Source organism: Triturus cristatus, chromosome 2_2, assembly GCF_964204655.1.
Source record: "Triturus cristatus chromosome 2_2, aTriCri1.1, whole genome shotgun sequence".
NCBI classification, from domain to species: domain Eukaryota; kingdom Metazoa; phylum Chordata; class Amphibia; order Caudata; family Salamandridae; genus Triturus; species Triturus cristatus.
Genome location: NC_140582.1, coordinates 1,044,457,261 through 1,044,482,254, shown reverse-complemented (window position 1 = coordinate 1,044,482,254; position 24,994 = coordinate 1,044,457,261). Strand labels below are relative to the sequence as shown.

General features: G+C 46.6%; 1 protein-coding gene across 6 annotated transcripts in view; it reads left to right on the top strand.

Annotated features, from left to right (window-relative positions):
• The window catches only part of SH3BP2 (SH3 domain binding protein 2), a 300,470-nt gene that overhangs the window by 220,673 nt on the left and 54,803 nt on the right, over positions 1-24,994 (top strand). For all 6 annotated transcript variants that reach the window (XM_085642526.1, XM_085642525.1, XM_085642528.1 and 3 more), the window contains one exon: positions 24,637-24,754. In XM_085642526.1, coding sequence (XP_085498652.1) covers positions 24,637-24,754 — 118 coding nt within the window. The remainder of the gene's footprint in view (positions 1-24,636; positions 24,755-24,994) is intronic.

Genomic DNA, 24,994 nt, shown 5'->3' with positions numbered 1-24,994 from the left:
CCACAAAGGTTTCAAAGCACAGCAAAAATTGTTCCTTTTAGTCATGTCAAGTAGCAAGAAAGGCTTCTGACCTAGACACTTGCAGAAAAGCCAACACCGAGCTTTAGGCTTCAAAGGGGGGGAAAAGCACGTTTTTTTCACTTTTTTTTCTGAAATCTCGGGGCTTCAGCATCTCTTTTCATGGATGGAGGAAGGGTGTTCCAACGGTTTATTGATTTAAAGTTAAATATATATATGTATGTGTGTGTACATATATGTATATGTGTGTGTGTGTACCTATATGTATATATGTGTATGTATGTGTGTACATATATGTATATATGTGTGTACCTATGTGTATGTATATGTGTGTGTGTGTGTACATATATGTATATATATGTGTGTGTGTATGTATATATGTACATGTATAAATATTAATAGATGAATATGACTTTTAGGGACTTCCCTCCAACCCCCTTTACCCATTGGTCTGTTGTGTTTTTTGCCAACTACCACATACAGCTTGGGGTAATAGGTCAGCTGCCCTCAGCCATTGTGTAACTCGGTGTGAATGATGACGTTATGCTCTTTCACTAGGAGCACAGCCACACAAAGTAGTTCCCCTAAGTAGCAGGGACTCCAATGGCAAACTTTGCAACTGGGGAACTAGGTTTGAGACCAGGCATCGTTCAACATACTGTGATTCTGGGGAAATCGCGTAATCTCCCCGTGTCAAAAAATAATAATAAAAATGGCACCTTCTGTAATGTAATCTTGTGTTCACGTGAAGCTTCTAATTCCCTTGGGCCATGTTTGCGCTACATAAAACTGCAACAAATAAAAATAGAAAAGGAATGCCTCATGATGCACTGCTGTCACACAGGTGCACAACATGGACATGACTTCCTCATTGCAGTGCGCCACTAGTCTGTGCTCACAAGGGTAACGACGAGTGTACATTTCTAGAATCCCTTATCACATAAGGAAGAGTCAATGGGTACAAGTTCATGAGTATTCTGAAGTCATGCTGTTGCCTCAAGCAGTATTTCTAACTTGAACCATAAGTTGCAGTCATGTCAGGAGGGCACGAAGTTCAGCTGCTGCCAGGCACCTTTCCTCTGTACTTTGTCTAGGGACCTTTGTGTGCTGTAAACTTTGTACACTTGTCTGCTTGCATTCTGTCTGTGTGCCGGTCCAAACTGGTTTATACCTCACAAATATGCGTTTTTTAAAATGCAGTCACAAACCCACTGGGTTTAATTTAACACACGGAAACAGCCATCCTGCTGCAGTTACTAATGGTGACTTCTAGCCCATTGCCGAGGGCTATACCAGTTGTCAAATGCCCTGAAACAGAGTTATAGGCCTGAGCCGCAGGCACGGTCTGTAACAAGGGAGAGGGCCTTTAATAAGCAGATTAGGCAACAGAAGAAGGGCGATGGTGTCATTAGATATTCTATCCACTGAGGGTAGAATGTTCTAGATTAAAATGGGAGAAACAGAAAGACAAACATTGGAATGTTGGTGCAGAAGGCTTATACCAGCCTATAATAGCCCAGAGCCACTACATTGTCTTCATTGCAGCTCCCAGCTCCCAGCATTCTAATATTCGGATATTACGTATTTATTTAATTGTGGGTTTGTATAGCGGGTGCCAGACCCACCATGGCAATAGAAGGTTTCACAATATAATCTAGAGATTAAAATAATCACAAAACAATAATACAAGGATCTTGACATATATAGATTGAGATACGGATAAGAGCAATCCAGAGAAGAGGCACATTAGGTGCACGTCCAGAGGCCTAAACAAGTTGGTCAAAATGCAAAAAGGTTGTTAGTCTTTTTTTTCAGAGTATTTTGGTTTGGCATAGGGGCTATGTAGTGTGTATGCCGGGGTTACTTTCGGTCCGCTACCTAATTTCGAAATTTATAGCCGAGGTAGGGATTTGAAAAGTTTATATTTTGTGAATACATTCTCAGTTGGTTTAATTAAGTTAACAGAGGTTATCACTTATCGAACATCTGTGCTCTGGTGTAGTTTTTCCCATCATCCTTCAGTATTCACTCACATGTTCTAGTTGAGGCTAAAATGGATGGGCAGCTTTCTTAAGAGTTTATCGCAAATGTTAACAAATTATTATATATATATATTTTTTGCAACAACTTAAAAGTGATGCGAAAGTACAGATTTTTTTTAAATATGAAAACCCAGTCCTGCAACTTGTCAAGAGGAAAAACTTCCCTTTGTTTAGAGTTGTGCTCAAGGTTCTTCAGTTCTCTGCAGTCCTTCATATTCATTGCAGCCCTGCCTTGAAATTTGGCATCACAAGGTCGATAAAGACAAATGGGCCGCAGTGGCGTAGCAAATTTGCCAAGGGCCCCCAGGCAAGCATAGAACCCATCTACCCCCCAGTTAGGGAGCGTCAGGTGTGGAAGCCCAATCCCCTAGATTTTTCCCTTACAAATTGAACCCATCGTGCTTATTAAAGCACAATTAAGCTAAGAAATTGACTGAAAAGCAACAAATAGGCACTTCAGAAAGAGTCCAATTATTTATATTTTGCAAATTGAGCCCAATACTTCAATTTTCCTTCTGCACTCCAAAGATTTTTTTTTAAAATAGAGCCAAATAATTCAATCTATTCATCTTTATTCGTCTACAAAATAGCCATAAAGGAACACAATATAATACAGACACTGTGCAAAAAAGGTAAAAACACCATATTACATAAGCAACAAAATATTAAAATATATAAAAGCAAATAAATAATTTTATAGCACACACTCCCTGTAAAACTGTGGGAAACAATGAGTTTTGCAGGCGGTTCAACTAGTCTGAGTATGTAATTTAGCCTGTATCAAGTACTTTACTTCACTTCTATCTTTTCCAGTTCCAATTCAATTTCAACCTGGCCATTTGCTAGTAGAATTTCGGACTAATATAGAATGCAGAGATATCCATTGAGTTAGATTTTAAAGACAAAAACACCAGAGTTGCCCACTTTCATAGCAGAGACATTACAGGTGAAGATAAACGCTAGATCGCTTAAGGCGCACTGATCTTAGAGGCTCAGACATAAGACTGTAGTCAAATGTATGATTCTTAAATCTCATGAAAAGATAGCAATGTAGCTAATGAAAGACCTCCACGCGATTCATGAAATAACTGCTCTAGCAACAAGTAGGCTCATGATGGTAATAATGAACCTATGTCATAATATTAGCAATATGTGTTCTCAACACTGCGTGAATTATTACTTGAATAAGACCACATTTAACTCTCAAATACCCGTGTTTCCTTTTTGAGTAAATACAATGCGTCCTCACCTTAAGACTTTCATCAAATACGTGATTTACTGCTGCCACTTGGGCACAGGTACACCAACAGAAGGAATTGGACACAACACTGAGCCCTCATACAACGGAATAACATCATAAGGAGAAACTCCAAAATGAAGAAAGCCAGTCTGACAAATCTCAATTTTTTAGGAATAGACATATTGACAAAATAACTTTTCTATGAAAATCCAGTAAATTTCCTGAAAAATAATTTCTGGATGGAATAAGACGAGAAGAGGGAGACAGCAAAACAAAGAAGAAAACAGGACAGAAAGAAAGAAAGATGTATGGGAAAAAGAGCTTGGCAGTAGACTTTGAGTGAAAAGTAGAGGAAGGGAGGGGGAGTGGGTATGGAGGAGCTAGGAAGAATGAGATAGGAATTACATAGATAAGGTCAGGGTAGGGAAGGCAAGAACAAATTGATAGAAAGAAAAGGGAGGAGACCCCATTCACACTATCCTTAGAAAGTGGAGGAAGCAAAAGGAAAGGAAAAATAAACAGACAATGGGGTTATAAAGAAACACCAACCTGCAAGAAAATATTTTTACACAAGGGCATTTGCCAAATAGTTTTGACAGCGTGGCAAAATCGATTCTCAGTGAAAAATTCCTCATAAAATGTTCAACGAGCATTATTCTCCAGAACCAGTGTCTTCTGCTTGGCTTTTCTTTATAAGCATACACAACCCAAACATCACTGCACAGATATTCCATATAGTTGGGTATCACCAAGCTCACAACAGTACAAACCTCACTAGCAAACAATCTCAAACAGAAAAGAGACTTGTGTGTGACGGTATCTGTGCCCAACACCTCTGCAAAACCACACTAATGGTATAGCAGCAATCCAGAAATCTCTCTTAACATTGTCTAACCTAAAATGAACAGTTTGTTGCTCACATTTTCATGCGAATACTCATGTGGTTACTTCACATCTTCAGGTGCCCATTTTTAGACTTAATGAATACTCCTCAGATGTCCAGAATGCTCACCGAATGCCACTGCTGGCTATCAAATGACAGCAATGACCACTGGATGCAAGGGTGTTCGTAATACTTTGGGGGAGCCGCAGATGGGCCACAAAAACAATACAAGCATACATTTACTCACAGCTTCCATTGGTATGGAAATGCCGTTGTGTGAGACTTCAGTATTCCCACGTGACGTCACACTGTGTAGCCATCAATGGGGGAGAGAGCTATCACTACCATTATGTTAGGAAATATCAAAGTGATGCTTCTGTCCTTGCCACAAACACCTAGCTTTACATAGTCATTGTGCTTTAGGCCCTATTCTGGTACCCAAGGCCCCTGCAGCCAGTGCTTAATTTGAGCCGATATTTTCCGGTGCACAGCACCGGCACTTAATTGACAACAACAGCACTAATGACAGTTTGCCACATGGTGGCACTGTTTGTCTAATGTACAAATAGGGACAACAGCAGTCATTTATTAATGTAATATACATAACATGACTAATACTTGCTGCCAAAGCCATTGTTATAGCTTTGGGAGCCCGGAATAGTCTGAATGGTCGAACTGTGATGGTTAGTAGTTGTGTTGGTACTGTCAGTGCTGGCAGGGCAATGGGTGGTGCAAGCCGCAGTGGCCTCCTGCCGAGGTCCGTGGAACCTATTTATTTGCAAATTAAGCACTGCCGGCAGCGCTTGTGGTTCGGAGAGCTACCCTGCAAGGGGCATCTAAGCTTTCAAGTGAGGCCTCATACAGCCCAAAGCCAATGAATATCTGTGAGATGTGAGAGACTCGGGGGCCACTGTTTAATATGAAACTTTCCTCCCCATGTACTGCTCCCACTCCATTTCTTTCCAATAAAATTGAAGCTAGGATTATTAATATTTGCAGAAGGAGCTCTGCCACTGTTATGGAGCTTTTCTTGTTAGGTCAATAGATGCAGAGCTGTGATGTTCTTCCATGTCAGGCGTGAGTAGATTATCCGCTTCTTTCTGGTAATTTTAGTCCTCCATTTAGAACCATGAAAACAAAACTACAGGCACCAGAATGCAAAGAAAAAACCAGGAGTAGACAAACTGCCCATGACCTGCACAGCGCAGCTTGATGTTGCTGCCTTCCCACTGTAAAGGTCCCTCTCACATTTTCAGGAGAGGATATATACAGGATCCCCGTGCACTCAATATTACATAGGTTAAGTATCTATAGAAGCAACCATGCACACTGAAGGTTTCCTTCTATATAGAAGAACAGATGGAATAATGGCGGTTTAATACTTATACACTGTCATCGCCTATACAGCTGGGACTCATGGCTGAGTGGACTAATACAGCCGCTCCAGGGCTGTAATAATCCACTCATTGCCACCAGTTCAAATCCCGGCAGGTCCACTCAGCCCTTCATCCTTAGGAGGTCAGAAAAATGAATAGCATTGAGTTTGGTAACAATAAACATCTGTTATCCAATGGTAAGATGCCACTATGGACGAACATGCACTTTGTAATAGACTGGATGTACAAGCCATAACACCATGCCTCCCTGTCTGTGTCCCTGTAAACACCACACACACCGAGCTGCTAAGTGTCTCCATGCAGTGAATGACCCCTAATGCCTGGCCTGGCTTTTAGCACACAGTACTTTGCATGGCGAGATTTCAAAGTCAATATTTACAATGTTAAAAGTGAAACTATGGCTGCAATAGGGTCTTGCCTAACATTAAAGAGTTAAGGCTGGATGAAGGTATCACGTGTCAAAGTGTACTTGGCAGCTACGCAGTCGTCAAAACTGCAAGCTATTGTCACATATACAGAAGAGACCCAGCAAAAACAGCAGCAGAGCTATCGGTCCTCCACCCCACAAAGCAGTACCGCAAGATCCCCTCACACAAGGAGAACATGCACAGCTTAGGTAGTATGCAAAGGCAGCCGCAGTGAAAGCTTCATTCTCATATACAGAAGAGACTCGGCAAAGAGAGCAGCAGAGCTTATCGTTCTTCTACCCCACAACCAGGAATACAAAGCAGTACCGCAAGATCCCTTCACACATACAGAACATGCACAGCTTAGGTAGCGGTGCACAGACCGCCGCAGTGCAAGCTTAATTGACATATACAGAAGAGACCCCGCAAAGAAAGCAGCAAAGTTTTCTTCCCATACACTACAAGACGGGTATATAAAGCAGTACCACAAGATCCCCTAACACATAGATAACATGCTCTGTCTAGGATGGGTGCACAGACAGTGGCAGTGCAAGCTTCATTCACATGTAAAGAAGAGACCCAGCAAAGACAGCAGCGCGATCTTTCCCATACATCACAAAACAAGTATACAACGCAGTACTGTAAGATCCCGTCACACAAAGAGAACATGCACAGCTTACTTAGGGTACACAGACTGCCTCAATGCAAGCTTCTTTCACTTATACTGAAGACACCCAGCAAAGAGAGCAGCGAGCTATCTGTCCTATGCCACATAAAACAAGTATATCAAGCAGTACCGCTAGATTCCCTCACACATACAGAACATGCACAGCTTAGGTGTGATGCACAGACAGCCGCAGTTCAAGCTTCACGGTCACACACACAGAAAGTATAGTACATGCGGTGGCAGAGTGAGCTCGCACCACACTCTTGTAAGGTTCAGCACTAGCCACAGCAGTGTAGGCCACTCCTAGCAGCACAAGCAAAACTCGCAAGCTTTGTAGAGCAACTCAATCAATTCAAGAATTTTCCTCTGTTTTCAAAAAATTTATGCCCGAATTTATAAAAAATGTACTGGATGTGCCTTTAAAAATCATCTATTGAGGACACAAGTTAGCTGTAACACAAGTAGCAGAAGTGCACGCTCACTTCACTCTGCAGTGCAGCTCCTCTCACTAGAGCACTGGTTATTCCTTCACATAACAGAAGCCAGGTGCATCCAGCTCTCTGCATCAGGTGTGCAATGCTGCATATCCTTGTTGAGGTAAAGCATTCCCTCCTCCATGCATTCCTTACCGTAGAATTACCCCCAGCCGTCAGACTTGATCCGGAAAGTTTTGTCCGCAGTACCCCTGCGCGTCGGTAGGCGTCGTCGTGCAGCTCCGCGTGCGTCGTTGGCGCCGAGATGACGTAGCGGGAGCTAATTAGACGCACCCACACGTGCTGACGTCAGTTGTTTCTTTTTCCACACCAGCAACCGCAGATCCGGGAAGAGCAAGTACCCCCAGTCACTTTTTGACTGAGTTTTTTCAAGACCTTTTGTCTCAATTTCTTTGAGTTGATCGACTCCTGGTGTCGTAGGGATGCCCGGCTTTAACAACTGTGGGGACTGTACCGCATGATGTCGGTGACGGATCCGCACCGTGTGTGTCTCTACTGCCTGGGACGCGACCACGACTCCAAGTCGTGCCCCGACTGCCGGGCCATGGCACCGTAGACTTTGCCTGAGCGGTCCCGAAAGTTGCTGGAAGTCCGGCAGTCGGCTCCGCCCCACTCAAGGTCCCGGTCCCGTGGGAGGACAAGAGACCGGTCATGGAGCCATCACCATCGTTCTTCTGGATCGAAGTCTTCGCACTCTGGGTCAGGTAAGTGGAAGCATTCCAAAAGGAAGTCGAAGAAGCGTCGTCGCTGCTAGACTTCCCCTCGCCCGTCATGTGGCTTAGGGTGCGGGTGGTGCCACCCCGCGGCTCCGGCAGAGCCTGCGACGTCGTCGCCGGCCTACCCACCTTTTCCCGGTCCATCGGCGACGCCTGCTCAGGTGCAAGAGTTTCTTGCTGTCATGGCCCGACTCTGTGGGCCGTCTGGCCCCGCCGGTGCACCTCCGGGCCCAGCGGGCCCGACTGGGGTACTGTCCTTCCATCGCGGGCGGCTCCGGCGTCGCTGGCGGCTTTGGCCCCGGCACCGCAGGACCCCCCGGGATTGGACCCCGGTCGACGCCGGTTGACCTTGTAACACCTCCACCGACGTCGGCACCATGTCGCCCGTTCCTCAGGATGACATCGTCCACGGATTCAGCTCTGAACCGGACACGGTGCTGGATCAGTGCTGATCCCGACGCTGATGGGGTCATTTTTCCCCTATGTCCGTCCTCCTTATTTTCAGTCTGTTTCGCAGACTTCGGAGGAAGGGGAGGACTGGGAGGGGTCTGAGGACCCTCTCGCACAGCAGTGTGATTATGATCCGGACTAAACAGGGGATTTGGGGGATGTTAGTGGTCTTGACACCTCACCTGACCTTGGCATGCTGTCTCCTCCTACCGTGGCTACGGAGGAGGGAGCCAGTTACGCAGTAGTAGTACGTAGGGCAGCCAAGGCCCTCCACCTCAAACTCCCTACGGTGGCCGACAGGACTAACCTCCTGACAGAAGTGCTTCAGCCGGCGGCAACCTCTTTGGAGCCCTTGCTGCCTTTTAATGACGCACTTTCTGTCGTCCTTTTGGGCGCTTGGTCCAGGCCCAACACAGGCACAGGGGCTCCTGTGACAGGAACGTGGCCCGTGCCATCGCCCGGCTCCGGACGGCCCCCTTTTTCTCTCCCAACACCCCACTCCCGAGAGCTTGGCTGTCCAAGCCTCTTCTTCCCAGAGTGCGTTCCCTTCCGCACCTCCGGATAGGGAATCCAAGAAGCTGGAACAGCTTGGCAAGAAGCTGTTTTCATCTGCCAGCTTAGGGCTGCAGTCGGTGAACACCACATGCCTCTTGGGCCGTTATATCCACTCTCTGTGGGATACGGTTGCGCAGTTGCTGCCCAACTGCCCGGAGGAGGCTCAGACAATACTCTCCCAAGCTATAGCAGCTGGCAGAGATACAGCAAAGTTCACCATACATTATGGGCTTGATACCGCCGACTCGCTGGGCAGGGCGATTTCCACGACGGAGGCGCTTCCACGCCACGCCTGGCCTCAACCAACTGGCTTCTCAGGGCATGTCAAGAACACCTTGATGGACATGCCCTTTGATGGCATTTGCCTTTTTGGCAATAAGGCGGATAGTGCGTTAGAGCGGTTTAAGGACTCGAGAGCTACAGCCAAGTCCGTGAGCCCGTCGGCCACTCACCCTCCTCCGCTTTTCGCTCCTTTCGTTGCCACGGGTGGGGTGCCCCAACAAGTTTGTTCCAGAGCCACAGGCCTGCACAGCAACATTCTCAGCGCGGCCGCGGATGTGGGAACCGCCGAGGCGGTTCTGGGGGCCAGCAGGCGGGTCAGTCCACCTCCACCCCCGCAGCATCCACTGCAAAGCCTTCGTAGTCCGACCTTTCAGGCCCATCAAACGCCAGTGGGCGGCAGAATTCACCATCATCTCCCCCACTGACGCAACATCACATGTGGGGGCTGCAAATTGTCCGAAGGGACTACTCTCTCCCCTTCGAGACTCTCCCTCCAGCCATGCCACCTCAATACAACCGCATGTCGGGGGACCATCTTGCGCTTCTTCGGCAGGAAGTCACGGCCCTATTGGCCAAGAGGGCCATCGAGCGCGTTCCTGGGCCAGAATTAGGTCGTGGTTGTTATTCCCACTACTTTCTAGTCCCCAAGAAGGACAAGGTTCTGCGTCCTATCTTAGATCTTCGGAACGTTAATTGCTTCCTCCAGAAGGAGAAGTTCAAGATGCTCACACTTGCTCAGGTCTTGTCTGCCCTGGACCCGCAGGATTGGATGGTAGCCTTGGACTTTGCAGGATGCTTACTTTCATATTCCCGTCCTGCCGGCCCACTGGCGTTACCTGTGGCTCACGGTAGGCCATGAGCACTTTCAGTTCACCATGCTCCCTTTTGGCCTTACCAGTGCCCCTCGGGTGTTCACGAAAGTAATGGAGGTGGTCGCAGCTCATCTGCGCAGATCAGGGGTCCCAGTCTTCCCCTATCTCGACGACTGGTTGTTGAAGGCGGGCTTGTCCTAGGCAGTCGTCTCCCACCTCCAGACTATGGTTGACCTCCTGCATTTGCTGGGGTTCTCCATCAACGTGCCGAAGTCGCACCTGATTCTTTCTCAGAAGCTCCTCTTCATCGGAGCAGTTCGGGATTCGACGCAGTTTCGGGTTTATCCTCCCGAGCAGCAAGTCCAGGATATTCAGGCTATGATTCCGATCTTTCAGCCTTTATCCCGGGTTTCGGTCAGGATGACCCTCTGGCTACTGGGCCTGATGGCCTTCTGCATCCTGTTGGTGGATCATGCCAGATGGCATATGGGGGCTCTGCAGCGGGACCTGAAGTTCCAGTGGGCACAGCATCAGGGCAACCTGTTCGATCACATCCAGATCTCTGAGGACACAGCACGACAATTGCAGTGGTGGCTCACGAATCGCGATTGGGTCAATGGCAGATGCCTCTCCCTTCCCCAACTGGAATATACAGTGGTGACGGTTGCGTCCCTTCTGGGATGGGGTAGCCACATGGGGGTGGCAGAGATCAGAGGACTCCGGCGGACTCCCAACTCCATATCAACCTTCTGGAGCTTCGGGCGATCCGACTTGCACTGAAAGCATTCCTTCCCTCTGTCAAGGGGAGAGTAGTGCAGGTGTTCATGGACAACACCACCGCCATGTGGAACTGCAACAAACGGAGGGTGAAGTCGTGGACCATATGTCCGGATGCTCTGCGTCTCTGGACAAGGCTGGAACATCAGGGCATTTTCCTGGTGGTTCAGCACCTGGCCGGTTCTCTGAACGCCAGAGCGGACAAACTCAGCTGCTGGTGCATGATGGATCACGAATGGCATCTGCACTCGGACGTGGCGCAAGGTCTCTTTCAGCAGTGGGGAGAGCCTTGGTTAGATCTATTCCCCACCGAAGAGAACGCTCAATGTCATCAGATGCGTGTTGGAATTTCCAAGGCGGCACTCGCTAGTGGACGCTTTTCGTCGTGAGTGGAGTTGCAGTCTACTATACGCCTTTCCGACTATACCACTTCTACCCAAAGTGCTGAAGATCAAGCGCGACCGGGCCCAAGTCATTCTTGTGGCTCCGGACTGGGCTTGTATGGTATCCCGAGCTACTCAGCATGGCTATCGATCCCCCGGTCCGACTGCCTCTTCGGGAGGATCTTCTGTCGCAACAACAGAAGACGGTCTTCCACCCGAACCCGTCCAGCCTCCACCTCCTTGAGTGGAGATTGAGCCACGGCAGTTAACATCTTTTGACCTGCATCCCAAAGTTTGTGATGTAATCTTGGCAGCCAGGCGTCCCTCCACTAAGATGGTATATGCCTGCAGGTGGAATAAATTTGTGGCATGGTGCACTGCAAAGGCTGTGGATCCTCTTTCCTGCCCCTCTTTCAGAGATCCTTCTATTCCTTCTTTCTTTGGCCCAGCAGGGCTCTGCCGTGGGCACTATCACGAGCTATATCTCAGCCATTTGAGCCTTTTTACGGCTTCCAGATCAGCCTTCCCTTTTCAAATCCCCTGTTGTAAATAGATTCTTAAAAGGCATTACTCATCTTTTCCCTCCTGTTTCTTTCATAATACCGCAGTGGGACTTGAACCTGGTTCTGAAATATTTGATGTGTGCTCCCTTTGAGCCACTTCACAACTGCCCTCTTCATCTTCTCGCTTTAAAGACAGCTTTCCTGGTGGCCATCCCCTCTGCCAGAAGAGTGAGTGAGCTCCAGGCTCTTTCTTCTAAACCTCCTTTTCTCTCTGTCCATCTGGACAAAGTGGTTCTAAGGACTCGTCCATCTTTTCTGCCAAAGGTTGTCACTGCCTTTCACATCGGGCAGACCATCACTTTGCCCACCTTCTTTCCACCTCCGCATCCCTCAAGAGGAAGAGAGGCTCCACCTTCTGGACCCAAAACGTGCTCTCTCTACCTGAACCTCACACAACAGTTCTGGGTGGATGACCAGCTCTTTGTTGGCTACGTGGGCGCCAAGAAAGGTCGGGCCGTGCACAAGCGGACCATCTCTTGGTGGGTCGTTCTGTGCATAAAGGCGTGTTATTCTCTGGCTAAAAAGGAGCCTCCGGTGGGGCTGCGCACCCAGTCTACCAGGCCGACGGCAGCCACTACTGCTTTGGGACGGGGAGTTCCCTTGCATGACATCTGTCTGGCAGCTACGTGGGCCTTGCAGCACACGTTTACCAAGCACTACTGCCTGGACAGCCAAGTCCAGAGAGACGGCTTCTTTGGCTGCTCTGTTCTCCAGGACTCTCTGGTGTGATCTTGGTTCTCAGACCCACCACCAGGGTTGGTATTGCTGGGGTATCTATTCTAAGGTAAGGAATCTATCACTACGTGTTTCTTTCAGATGCACAAGTTACTTACCTTCGGTAATGATATATCTGTAAGAAACATTAGTAGTGATAGATTCCTTACCGCCTCACCCATCCTCCCTGTTCTGCGAACTGATTTCTAGGGTTAAGGTCATCCCTTTCAGGGCCCTAGTTTCATGGCACCAGTGGTCATTTTCTTGCATGGCTCTGCGTTCCTGACGCGGAAAGTCGTGTACAGAACTGACGTCAGCACGCGTGGGCGCATCTAAGTAGCTCCAGTGACGTCATCTCGGCGTCAACAACGCACGCGGAGGGTAATTCTAAGGTAAGGAATCCATCACTGCTAATGTTTCTTACAGATATATCGTTACCGAAGGTAAGTAACTTGTGCTCCTGGGTGAAAGGGTGTGGGGGCGTAGCCTGGCCTAGACCTGATGTGTTGGGTGTGTTGTGTGAGCCGCGTCAGTGCTCGTGTAGAGTGATTTTTTTATTTTATATTGCGCATGAATCGTCCCCAAAGGGATATCTCGGCGCAGCTGGATCACAATGCGGGGCAAAGAGCCTAAAAGATACAAATAATTCAGTTTTGAATAGTTTTCTAAAATTCGAATGAGCAGTGCATTCTCGGGAAGCTTGTTCCAAAAATTGGGGGCTAAGAAAGAGAAAGCACAGCCACCTGAGCGTGCTTTCTTGATATGTGGTACTATAAGAAGAGACTTATTAGCAGATCTCAAAGATCTTGTAGGACGATAGGGGATACGTTTTTTCTTTAAGTAGCTAGGTCCCTTACCATTAAGTGCTTTGTGCACCAGGCAACAGATCTTGATGGTAATCCGCTTCCGCACTGGCAACCAGTGTAGTGCATGTAATAGAGGGACAGAGGCAGATCTCGCTGTAAGGTTGTGAATTAGACGAGCTGCTGTATTTTGAACTACCTGGAGCTTGTCCAAGGGGAAATCATTGACCGCAGCCAGAAGAGCATTTCCATAGTCCAGGCGACTGATCACCAGTGTCTGGACTAGGGCCTTACGTACTGCCAGTGGGAGCATTGGAAAAACTCTTCGTCTCTACCCCTCTAGGCCCTACTTCAGGGTCCGTGCATAGAGATTACCCCTCTAGGCCCTACTTTTGGGCCCGTGCATAGAGATTCCCCCGTAGGCCCTTCTTCAGGGCCCGTGCACAGAGATTACCCTTCTAGGCACCGCTTCAGGGCCCGTGCACAGAGATTACCCCTCTAGGCCCTACTTCAGGGCCCGTGCACAGAGATTACCCCTCTAGGCCCTACTTCAGGGTCCGTGCACGGGCGTGCCTGCATCTGCCCCCTTAGCACCTGGCTGTGGGAAGCAGGAGCTGTGCAGGACGTGCTTTAATGGCCATAGCTCTCGGGTGAGGCAGGCACTAACCAACTGGATGGGAATGGACCAACAGTACAGCTCGACCTGAAGAGCAGTGGAAATAAAATATGTTTCAGAAGAACCTTGTCTCCGTGTTTGCTGGTGGTTCTTCCTTATTAGTCGGCAACCGCCACAGTTCTAAGGATACTTTGCACTCTCGTGGAACTTAAATACTAATGCCAAGTGTGCTGCTAGTGTTGCAGTCCTGGCACTGCGAATAACATGACAAGCAAAACACCACCAATGAGAAAGTAGTTCTGAATGTATGTATGGAAATAAAGGAGATCATATCTCTCCGCACGCCTGATGACTTCACACCTCATAGAATTCAATGGAGTCTCACTCCTGGGTCCACTGCCTAGAGTTCACTGGAGTCTCACTCCTGGGTCCACTGCCTAGAGTTCACTGGAGTCTCACTCCTGGGCCCACTGCCTAGAGTTCACTGGAGTCTCACTCCTGGGCCCACTGCCTAGAGTTCACTGTAGTCTCACTCCTGGGCCCACTGCCTAGAGTTCACTGGAGTCTTCTGTGCCCACTGCATAGAATTCACTGGAGTCTCACTCCTGTGCCCACTGCCTAGAGTTCACTGGAGTCTCACTCCTGGGCCCACTGCCTAGAGTTCACTGGAGTCTCACTCCTGGGCCCACTGCATAGAGTTCACTGGAGTCTTCTGTGCCCACTGCATACAGTTCACTGGAGTCTCACTCCTGTGCCCACCACCGCGTGCCTTACTGAGTTAGAATCTGACTCGCTGCATGCCTGGCTTCCCTGACTTGAATGGAGTCTCATCCCTGAGAGCTTGGTGTGGGTGTGAGACTCCATTGAAGTATAGAGCTGGTGAGATGGAGGAGTGAGACTGCATCACATCTCGCCTTTTAGAACAGTAACCCCATCACATTTCGCTTTTTAGAATAGTAACCCCCAAGGCCAGAACTCCACTGCTCGGAGAAGGCCTGCTACTGTATTTTCTCGTCTCGTGTCGGAACTTGGAATGGCAGCGCCTCGAGAGGGCGTTAAGGTGCTATGAAGGAAAAGTGTTAACGAGCTCGTCCCCTTGGTTCGGATCACTGCTACCTGATGCACATTGACCAACAGAGGAAAGGCGGATGCATGGAGTGCGCACTCACAAATTGGTTAAAAAAATATTAGGTGATATGCGGCAGGGGATTCCAAAGAAATGTACTGCATATATTTTACAGAAAAGCAACATCGCTGCGAAAGTCCAGCTACTGCCTGTCACTCGGGATAGGAGCGGTCACCAGGAAGCACACTGTGTTTTTTTGTTTAAGTTTTTATATAGCGCGAACTCGATCCGAAGGTATTGAAGCACTTTAAATGAGCACCAGTAGTTACATTACACCAAGAGACGTTCATTTTTGGTAGGCAGGGGGAGATTAAGTGATTTTCCCAGAATTACAGTTTGTTGCGCGGACAACGAGACTCGAACCTTGTTCCCCAGGTCCAAAGTCGGCAGCTCTGGCTGTTCAGCCACACACCCCAGTTTTGGATTGGCGGCAACAACTACTTGCAAACATTTATTTATTTATTTGATGCATTTTTATATAGAGCGGACTTTATCCAAAGGTGTCAGAGCGCTGTGCAATAGAACCAGTTACGTTACAAAATAGAACGTTATAAAAATAAACAGGAGACTAGAAGAGGTAGGGTAAAACCATAGGAGGCAAGAACACAAAATCAAACACAGCAAGCAAGGGTGAGAAATGTACAAGAAAAAATATTACAAATTTACAATGATGAACAAACTTCCTAGAGGGGTCTGAGAATGAAGGTATTAGTTCTGAAAGTGTCTTTGGAAGAGAAGACATTTTAGGTCAGCTTTGAAGATCCGGGTAGAGGTGGTGACAACGAGCAATGGAGGAAGCGAGTTCCAGATTCTCACCGCATTACCTAAGAACGATTGAGCCATCGATCTTTCCCTTTTGAAGGAGGGGGGCTCAAGCAGAAACTTTTCGGTATTCCGAGAAGGTCTTGAGCCTCCAGACATTTTCAGTTTATTCGGCAGGTAACTAGGACAGGAAGTGTGCAATGCTTTGTGGGTGATGCAGGCAGTTTTGGAAATAGATCTTGCCTCGATGGGAAGCCATAGAAGAGAAGACAGGATAGGAGTGATGTGGTCACTTCGTTTGAACCCTGAAATAAAGCGAGCTGCTGAATGGAGGACTGATTTGAGAGGGGAGAGGTGGGATTTGGGTAGGCCAGTCAGAAGAGAATTGCAATAATCCAGCCTAGAGAGAACCAGCGATTGGACCAAGGTTTTTCTCTGGGAAGAACCAACGAATCCCCCACAGAAGGCTAATGTGCGTTCTTAACAATGGAGTTGATGTGGGAGATTAGGTTGAGTCTTTTGTCAAGTATGACACCTAGGGATTTAGCGCTGTGAAACAATGATGGTTTTATTGTTGAGTAAATTCAGCTGATCCATCCAGGATTGAACCGGAGGAGGGGAGAGAGAGTGTAGCTAGGAGGAGGAATTCAGTTTTGGAGGGATTGAGAATGAGTTGGTGAACTAACATCCAGTTGTGAATAGAGTTGAGAGTAGAGTTGAGTAGTGAGAGATCGTGTGCGGAAGACACCTTGAGCTAGATTTGAGTGTCATCCGCATAGAGATGGTAATGGATCCCAGATTTACTTAGGAGGTTCCCTAATGGTTCCTAATAGAGATTAAACAAAGTGGGTGCAAGGATATAACCTTGAGGGACACCTTGACCTACCGCCAATGGAGACGAAAGATTGTTCGCTATCGTGATCATTTGGGATCTGTCTGAGAGGAATGAGGCAAACCATTTAAGCACTGTGCCTTCCAAGCCCATTCTCTGTTGAAGAGTGTTAAGGAGGGTGTTGTGATTAACAGTGTCAAAGGCTGCAGAGAGGTCAAGATGAATCAGAAGGCACGATTCCCCAGAATAGAGTATATGCAGCGCATCATCAATAACTTGCAGCAGGGCTGTTTCAGTGCTGCAATTTTGAATGTAGCCAGACTGGAACACGTCAAGGAGATTATTGTCCATAATATGTAGGGAAAGTTGTTTCACAACACATTTTTCTGTGATTTTCGAAAGAAAAGGGAGGTTGGTGATGGGGCGGAAGTTGTTGAGGTCGTTTGCATCTGCGGAGGTGTTTTTTTAGAAGAGGGGTGACCTGTTCTGTTTTGAGGGCAACAGGGAGGGACCCTTGACTGAGGAAGAGATTAACTAGCCTGGTCCAGTAAGAGAGAGTATGGGTGTCGAAATCAATGGCGATGACACTAGGAATGGGATCAGAAGAATGGTTGGAGGGTTTGGTTTCGAGGATGCATTTGAGGGGGTCATCACAGCAAAGTTCTGCCAAGTGACTAAGGATTTTCGCTCCTCAATGGGGGTGGGCAACCTGATCCACCAGAGATTTGACCTTTTCATCAAAGAATATAGTTAATTCTGCTGCTTTCTTTGAACAATCCTCAGGCTTGATGGTTTGGGGAGAGCAGTTTGGGTTTTTGATGAGGTCAAAATGTTTTTTGGATCTGTTTTTGGCTGAGTCGAGGAGGGATCTGAAATGTGATGCTTTTTATGGAAGATGTGCTTGTGGTATTTAGATCTTGCTAAACGTAAATGAGATAGATGGAGATTGTCTCCAATGTTTCTCCAAGATTCTAAGGTTCTTTCTTTCATCATAGAGAGCTTTAATTGAACCAGGGTGATGAGGGGGTGGGTCTTTTCCTTTTGCTTTGGAGTGGAGTGACATTATCGATTTCAACTGCTAGGACTGAGAGTTAATGGGAGGTGAGATCGTTGACATCCATGTTACGGTCTAGTCTAGGAAGTGAACGCATAGCAGAATCACACAGAGTGTCAAGATCAATGTTTTTAGTGTTGCGGAACCAGGTAGAAGCCCTTTTAGGTTGGCCGAGAGTTATAACGTGCGATAGGTGAAAACGGAAGGGAATGAGGAAGTGGTCTGACCAGTCTACATGGATTGGGGAGCAATAGTAAGCAGGTCTACTTTAGATATAACAAGGTCCAGAATTGAGCCCTTAGAGATCATTGGCTAAGAGAAAGGTGGCAAGCTTATTGGCAGCCGTGTCTTCCAAAGAGCCCCAGTGGAGTTTAAAGTCACCCAGGAAGATATGTCTGTCACTTTGAGAATATTGGTCACTGATGAAGTCAGTGAGTTCCTCCAAAAAGGAAGAGCAGTTACCAGGCGGGTGGTAGATGGCATGGAACCTGAAGGGTGAGCCGTGATGTACTTGAAGTTCTAGGGATAGGCATTTGAATGTACGGAAGAAGGTGGTAGGAAGGGCTTTAATTTGAAGGGAGTTTCTGAAGATGATAGTGACACCTCCCACAGTTTTGTCTGTTCTGTCATTTCTGAGGATAGAGTAGGCGGTAGGTATCAGAAGATCAAACAAAGTATGAGAGGAGCCGTTAAACCAGGTCTCAGTGAGGAAGAGCATGTCAAGATTGTAGTGGGTGATAGTGTCAGAAATTTCCAGTTTGTTGTTGATTGCAGATCTGCAGTTGTGGAGCAAACAGTGCAGCTCTGACGCAACTGTTTTGGTGATGGGGGTGTTTGGGCTGTTAAGCGAGATAGGGATATGATTCTGTAAGAGAGTGCCAGGGAAGAAGAAGACTGGTTAGTTCTGACAGAAGAGATGGTCTGAATAGTAAATTGAGTAGAATTATTAGGAGAGGAAAGTGGAGGGGGGAGTGACGTTGGTAGTCTTGTAGCTAGCCAGTAAGTTGGCGATACCTGCGAAGGACAGACTGTGGGAGCAGAGCGGTTGGAACAACACAAGCAGCACTGTCAAGGGCTGCTATCGGTGCATTCGGCCTACCGCCCTGCATCCAACACCCCCCCCCCCCGATACTGACTTCAAACAGATCGCATACTCATTTTATGTCATCACAGACCATGAAAGTATTTTAATCTCATCTAACACACCTCCTCCCACTCCCTAGCGCTTAGTTACATACAAGTGGGCGAGACACTTGAAGCTCCAGCCAGGCTCATGCCAGATGGCTCACTTCGAAGTCGTCTTGGAACCTCGAGCCCAAAACTAGCTGCGCTTTCTTGTGGCTTCTGCCAGCCAACCTCGCTCTACCAACGAACACGTTAAAAATAAAATATTAATATTGCAGGTGTACAGGAGAGACACATAGATAACCATTTAGGGGAAGATTTGTACAAAGTGAAACCAGAAAATCAAGGCTTAACCAAATTGTGTAATTTTAGGCAAATATTTTGTTACACCAGTCCCCCTTTTTCTTTATTATTTAATGTGAAAGAAATACCTTAACATGCATGAGTTGAAATGAGGTCCTGTGCACACGTGTGAGGATAATGTTCTGGGTGTACCCAACAAGGATCAAACCGATATCAAATATCTCATGTTCACGAAATCATGACGGTCGACATCAGGTGTATTATGAGCAGAACTTCTTTATATATGTAAATTCAGACCAATATACAATGAAAAACAAATCAGCTGACACTTTTTTCGTCACAACGTGTAAAATTGTGACTCTTCAGGGCTGTTTGTGATGTATGGAAACTACGTGGAGCCGGGTAATGGCACGGGTGAGGCCAGAACACGGCGGGGGGGGGGTGGTAAATCCTAATGAGGAGAGTGAAGGCGGTAAGCCAAAGCTGGATGGGTACGTTTGGGCTTCCAAAGGTCGGTATGAGTCGGATCCCGTATGCGGGATCGGCGTGTTCTCCAATGTGCGGGACCATGCATGAGTTGAAAATCTGAGCGGTGCAAACATATTGTGTTTGATTTAATAGACTATAATGTTGGTCAATGTTTAAGACCACATACAGGATGCTCATGACATCTGAGGTGCCTCTTAGTTGAGTAATGGCATTGTCCTCAATGCAGGGACAGGTATGGTTCTAACGTCATGTTTAAAAAGGTTCACTTTTATTAATTACCTCTCAATGAATCTATAATATAACATATTAATGTTAAAGTTGCAGCATGTTAAAGAAATGCATTTACATGACAATCATTTCCTTGGCCCGGTTTGTGCAAGGGCTCTTAGAGCCGAGCTAGACCCTGAACTGTGCTCTGGTTTGGCTCTTCCTGTTAATGTTTTGGCTCTCCACCTTTCGTTTCTGAGGCCAGAATCATCCGAGTCTGAGCCTGAAGTACTGTAGCAGCAGCTGGTCCAGACAGCAGGAGGCACCACACACCTTGTGACCCGGTGCTGTTGTACCTGCTACACCACTGATACTTATCCCCCTGATAGCAACGTAATCCATCCTGTCCCTTCGCAAAAGTTGCACGCGCCAGGATTTATACTCCTATCTCCTGATTTTGTGCCTTGGTGAAACCACACTTCTTATTAACATGCAATCTGCTCTTTTTAAACCAACAATCACTTGCAGCAGCTTTTGTGCTGTTCCTAATTCTGAGCGACAACTAGGAATACTGGTATTGGTATTGTGTATTGAAGGACCTGGGTACATTCACCAGAAGAATGGCCATATTTCGTAGTTTTGTTTTTATTTTTAGTCCGCCGTAATCAGCTGCACCTTATCAACATTCATGCACAGCTATGGTTGGTCCTGATAAGGCTTATCAGTTTGGCATTCTGGTATGGCCTCAGAACAAAGTCCGCATTGAAAGGCATTCCAACCAGATGTAGTCTTATCCAGGAATAAAAAAAGTTGTCTTCTTCAGCTGCACCATTGTAACAAGATGCGGCATCAGTCAGCCAATGTGTTTCGCACCTCTCACTATGGGGCTTCTTCAGAGCAGTTTGAATATTGTTCATCTGCATTCCTGGCTATTTATATACCAAAATCTCAGATAATGACAGTTTGTAACAGTCCCATCTAAGATTTATTTAAGCGGAGGTGTGTTCTCTTCTTTTATTGAGAATACACCTCTAGTTGGCATCTATTTAGGCAGCATATCTTACATTTTGATATATACAAACTGTCACCCAAGAATTTGGGATGAAATTAGTCAGAAATACAGTCACTTCTCCACATAATATTGTCAATAAGATGAACAATGTTTAAACTGCCCAGAAGAGGTGCTGTAGGGAGAACAACAAAACTCGCTGACTGATAGATGGCGCATTTTGTTGAAATAGTGCAGCTGAAGAAAAAATGTTTTTGATACGCCTGGCTAAAACTACACCTGGTTGATATCTACTAGAATCCTTTCACAAAGATTGAGCAACATAGTCAAGAGTACGGAACAGTTAAGGAGCATAGTTTGTATGATACTTGTAACACCCTTGTGCTACCCAATGGATTTTCACTTTCAGGAAGTAGGCGAGCCAATTCAGGGCAGCTCCTGCAATGGTAGGGGTACTCCACAAGTAATAGCAGTATCAGCACCAACTTGAGCACAAAAAATGCTGACTAACTGGCTCACCATTATCTCTGATCAGTGTAACCAGGAATGTCTTTCATCATGGTATGCTTAACTGAGCACTGGGAGGCCTTCGGGGTAGCTCCACGCTACACAAGAGTGCCAGAATAGACTATACTGCAACTTTTGAAGCATTTCTCTCAAAAGGGGGTTGTGTGTCGTATGTTGTGCACTAGGCTCACACTCCATGCACTGCGGCGTCAAGCAGAGTCGTGCACTGTGTTCAATGCATCCTTCCCCCCCCCCCTCTCCTTCCCCCTTAACTCTTGCACTATTAGGAAGGCTGTGTGCTTTGGAGCAAGAAGCGCTCAAATTTAATTTGCGTTTGTGCATGTAAAAACTAGACATGTGGCTCACATTGTAAACTATGGCAGCAAAGTTGCCATCAGCCTATGGGTGCAAAAAGAACAATTCATGGACGAAATGCAGAACAATGTCATGCATTCACCCCAGTACAGAGATCTGGGCCTAAATCCATCGTTTTTTTGCTCACCATGCCATTCCAGTTTGGACCCAGCCATATGCAAATCAGTCTTGACCCTGCACCCAACGGGAACAGTCCAGCCCGAACTGCCAGACCAGGTCCTCCCTGGACTGGAAACATGCATCCCAGGACCCGTTTCTGGCTTTCAGCCCTCATCAGCCAGGATAGCTTGACTCCAGTGGCATGGAGGGCACGGGACCCACGTCTGGGCATAACCGTCCCACTCGCGGTGACAAATGCTAAAAGAACAATTGATGGACAAAATGCAGAACAATGTCATACATTCACCCCAGTACAGAGATCTGGGCCTAAATCTATTGTTTCCCATGGACCACTGCCTGCTCCTAAAAAAAGAAAATATATTTTTTTCTTTTTTTTTTAAACGCATCCCGTTTTCCTGTAAGTAACACGGGATGCATTAAAAAAAAAAAAAAAAAAAGAATTGCTTTATTAAAAAGCAATCACAGACATGGTGGTCTGCTGAGCCCAGCAGGTCACCATCCCTGTGATTTTTGCGATTTCTAGGAGGTCGCAAATTGCGACCTAGCTCATTAATATTCATGAGGAAGGTCATTTGTAATCCCCCTAGGAATCGCTAAAACACACTTTCATGCATTCTGTTTTGTGATTTACTAATTGCGAATTGCAAAGATTTGCAATTTGGAAATCACAAAACAGGGCCTCCATACATCTGGCCCATAATGCAGAAACCTTGGTATTCAGCCACCCCAGTGATGGACTCCTATAAAAAAAAAAAAAAAAAAACTTTGAAAACGCTGCACTGATTTATTTGTTTAATTTTTGCAAATTCAGCAGTGGTTAGGGCCCATGGCACTCTTGCTGGGCCACTGAATCCAACTGTAGAGCAACTGCTCAGGTACTGTAAACAGTCCTCACTGTGGTAAAGATTTATCTCTGGAGATATACCTGCTTTCCTGTGGCTTCCACTCCCTTCTATGCTTTCTTGAACTTCTTGATGCCTCACCTAGTTTTGTGCACAACGCTGGCAAGTTAAGGAGCTGAAGGAACACAACAAATGGCCTGCAGTAACAAGCCTGTACTGAGAGGATTTCCTGAAGACCTGGATTGGAAAAAAATACACAGCTACAAAAGGAGAGTCCTGAACTCTTGGATTGTTAACATAAGATTCGTTTTTATTTATTTATTATTGCATGTCGCACACACAAACATGGCTTATGAAGCCTGTGTCACAGTGTGCAGGATGCTTGACATGATTAGTATGCGCAGCATATGGTCACATAATTCACTCAAAATTGTTTTCAATTGTGAGAGAAAGATCATTGCAGAGGGCTGTGGCTGTGTGTGTGTTTGTGTGTGGCCGTGAGGCCTTGGATGTTAATCTCGGCAATGCCTCCCTCCCCTCAAATGCCCAACATAGCAGTACTGTAGTGGTAGGTAAAATATTCTGATAATCTGGCAACGGGAACCTTTTCATTGCACATCATTACGAACGTTTGTCCTGAAATTGACAGGTGAGCTGACAGAACTCTGGTGTCTCTGCCGCTTGTGGCTGCTAGGACAGTTGTGTGAAATACCAGCGCGAACAATGTTTCTTCTGTTGATTTCCCAAATCTTAGTGCAAATGCAAAACATGCCAGATATTGAGCATCTTTGGAATTGGGTTCTTAACTTTTCACTTTACACAGTAATAAAACAGCACCCACTATAGTCCTGATTACAGGTGTGCCAGTTTTTGGTGCAGTAATACGGAAGGGCCGGAGTCTACGAACGGGACCCCTGTGGAAAACTGCCAATCGCAAGTTTCTTCTCGTAACAGGGAATAACGCTGTGATCCAGTAACACCGGGTCCTTTTAAGCAGGCCTAAAGTCCAAGCACATGGTCATTGGGGTTCAATACAGGCTTGTGCTGCCCCCATACTGCTGCAGGAGTCCAGTGGGGGCCAGGCTGTGGTGCAGCCCATAGGGTGCCCAGATTTTGAAAACCAAAAACCGGGACATTTAGCAAACATAGAAAAAGGACTACACTTTTACATGAACCGAGGGGCTCAAAATGATTAAATGACAGCACGCATCAACATAGAAACCCAGACCCAGGCATTATGGAACCAAATTAAAAGCAACTTTTAGACCCAACCTCATGAGTGTTAAGTAAGTTGTGTTCTGATTAGAGCTGCTAACTCATCTTGCCTTTGATCATATAAAAAGCCGCTTCCCCCAAATTCAAGTCGATCCTTCGTAAAAACCGGGCTATCAGCTGAATTTGTCAATCTGTGGAACATATGATGAAAACCCGGGACTCAATCATCAAATCCAGGGCAACTGGACCCTAGCTGCCCACAGCCTTAGCAGCACTACAGGTAGGCCTCTTGTGTCTGAACTTGTAATTATAATGTCCGCAGTCTGCGTACGCTATAATAGAGACCATAGAACTTATAATTCCGAAATGTAGAACTTAATTAGAAGTTATTGCTCTGGTTGAAATACTCTACCTCTTAATCAAGGCTTATGTGGGGTGAAAGAACCAACCAGTTATGAAACTGCAGTATCTTTGTTTAATTTCCTTTCTTGCTGATACCTTTAGTACCTCCAAGAGCCGGGTATCAAGGTCCCACTAGGAGTAACACCTCCACCTTCATTGATCTCCAAAGTTGCCTGATAGTCCAGGCTCCACATTAAATTATGCCTTCAGCAGACTGGTGGATGTTTGACAGAGTGACATGAACAGAAGATTGAGGTGCGGGCTGGGGCTGGGGTAATACGTTCCCATGTTAAAAGGATAACACAACCTCACAGTCGATTCCTTGGTGCTGAAACGATTGCTATCCAATAACGTATTGTGCATTCCTTAGCCAAAATCAAACCAGTATCATGCTCTGGTTCTCACCATTTCTGTGCTTTTGGATCATTAATAGGTCTTGTTTTATTTAGGGTGATGAGGGCTGCGGAGGAGACGACCTCAAACAATGTCTTCCCCTTCAAGATCGTCCACATCAGCAAGAAGCACAGGACCTGGTACTTTTCTGCATCGTCGGAGGACGAGCGAAAGGTGAGATATGGGCTACTCAACCTGCACGAGCCTTTTCACAAAGTAGGTGAAAGAAAAATAGGCTTCCTTATCCCAGAAGCTAGGTCCACAATCACCAGTTAGTCCAGCACACGTGCGCTCAGTGTCCATGTTAGTCAAAAGTTGGTGCCCAGTGCTATCAATAACCCACAGTGCATACTCACAGTAGCATCATTAAACCGCGACACAGACGCATAGCCCACCATTATACCACTGACGCCC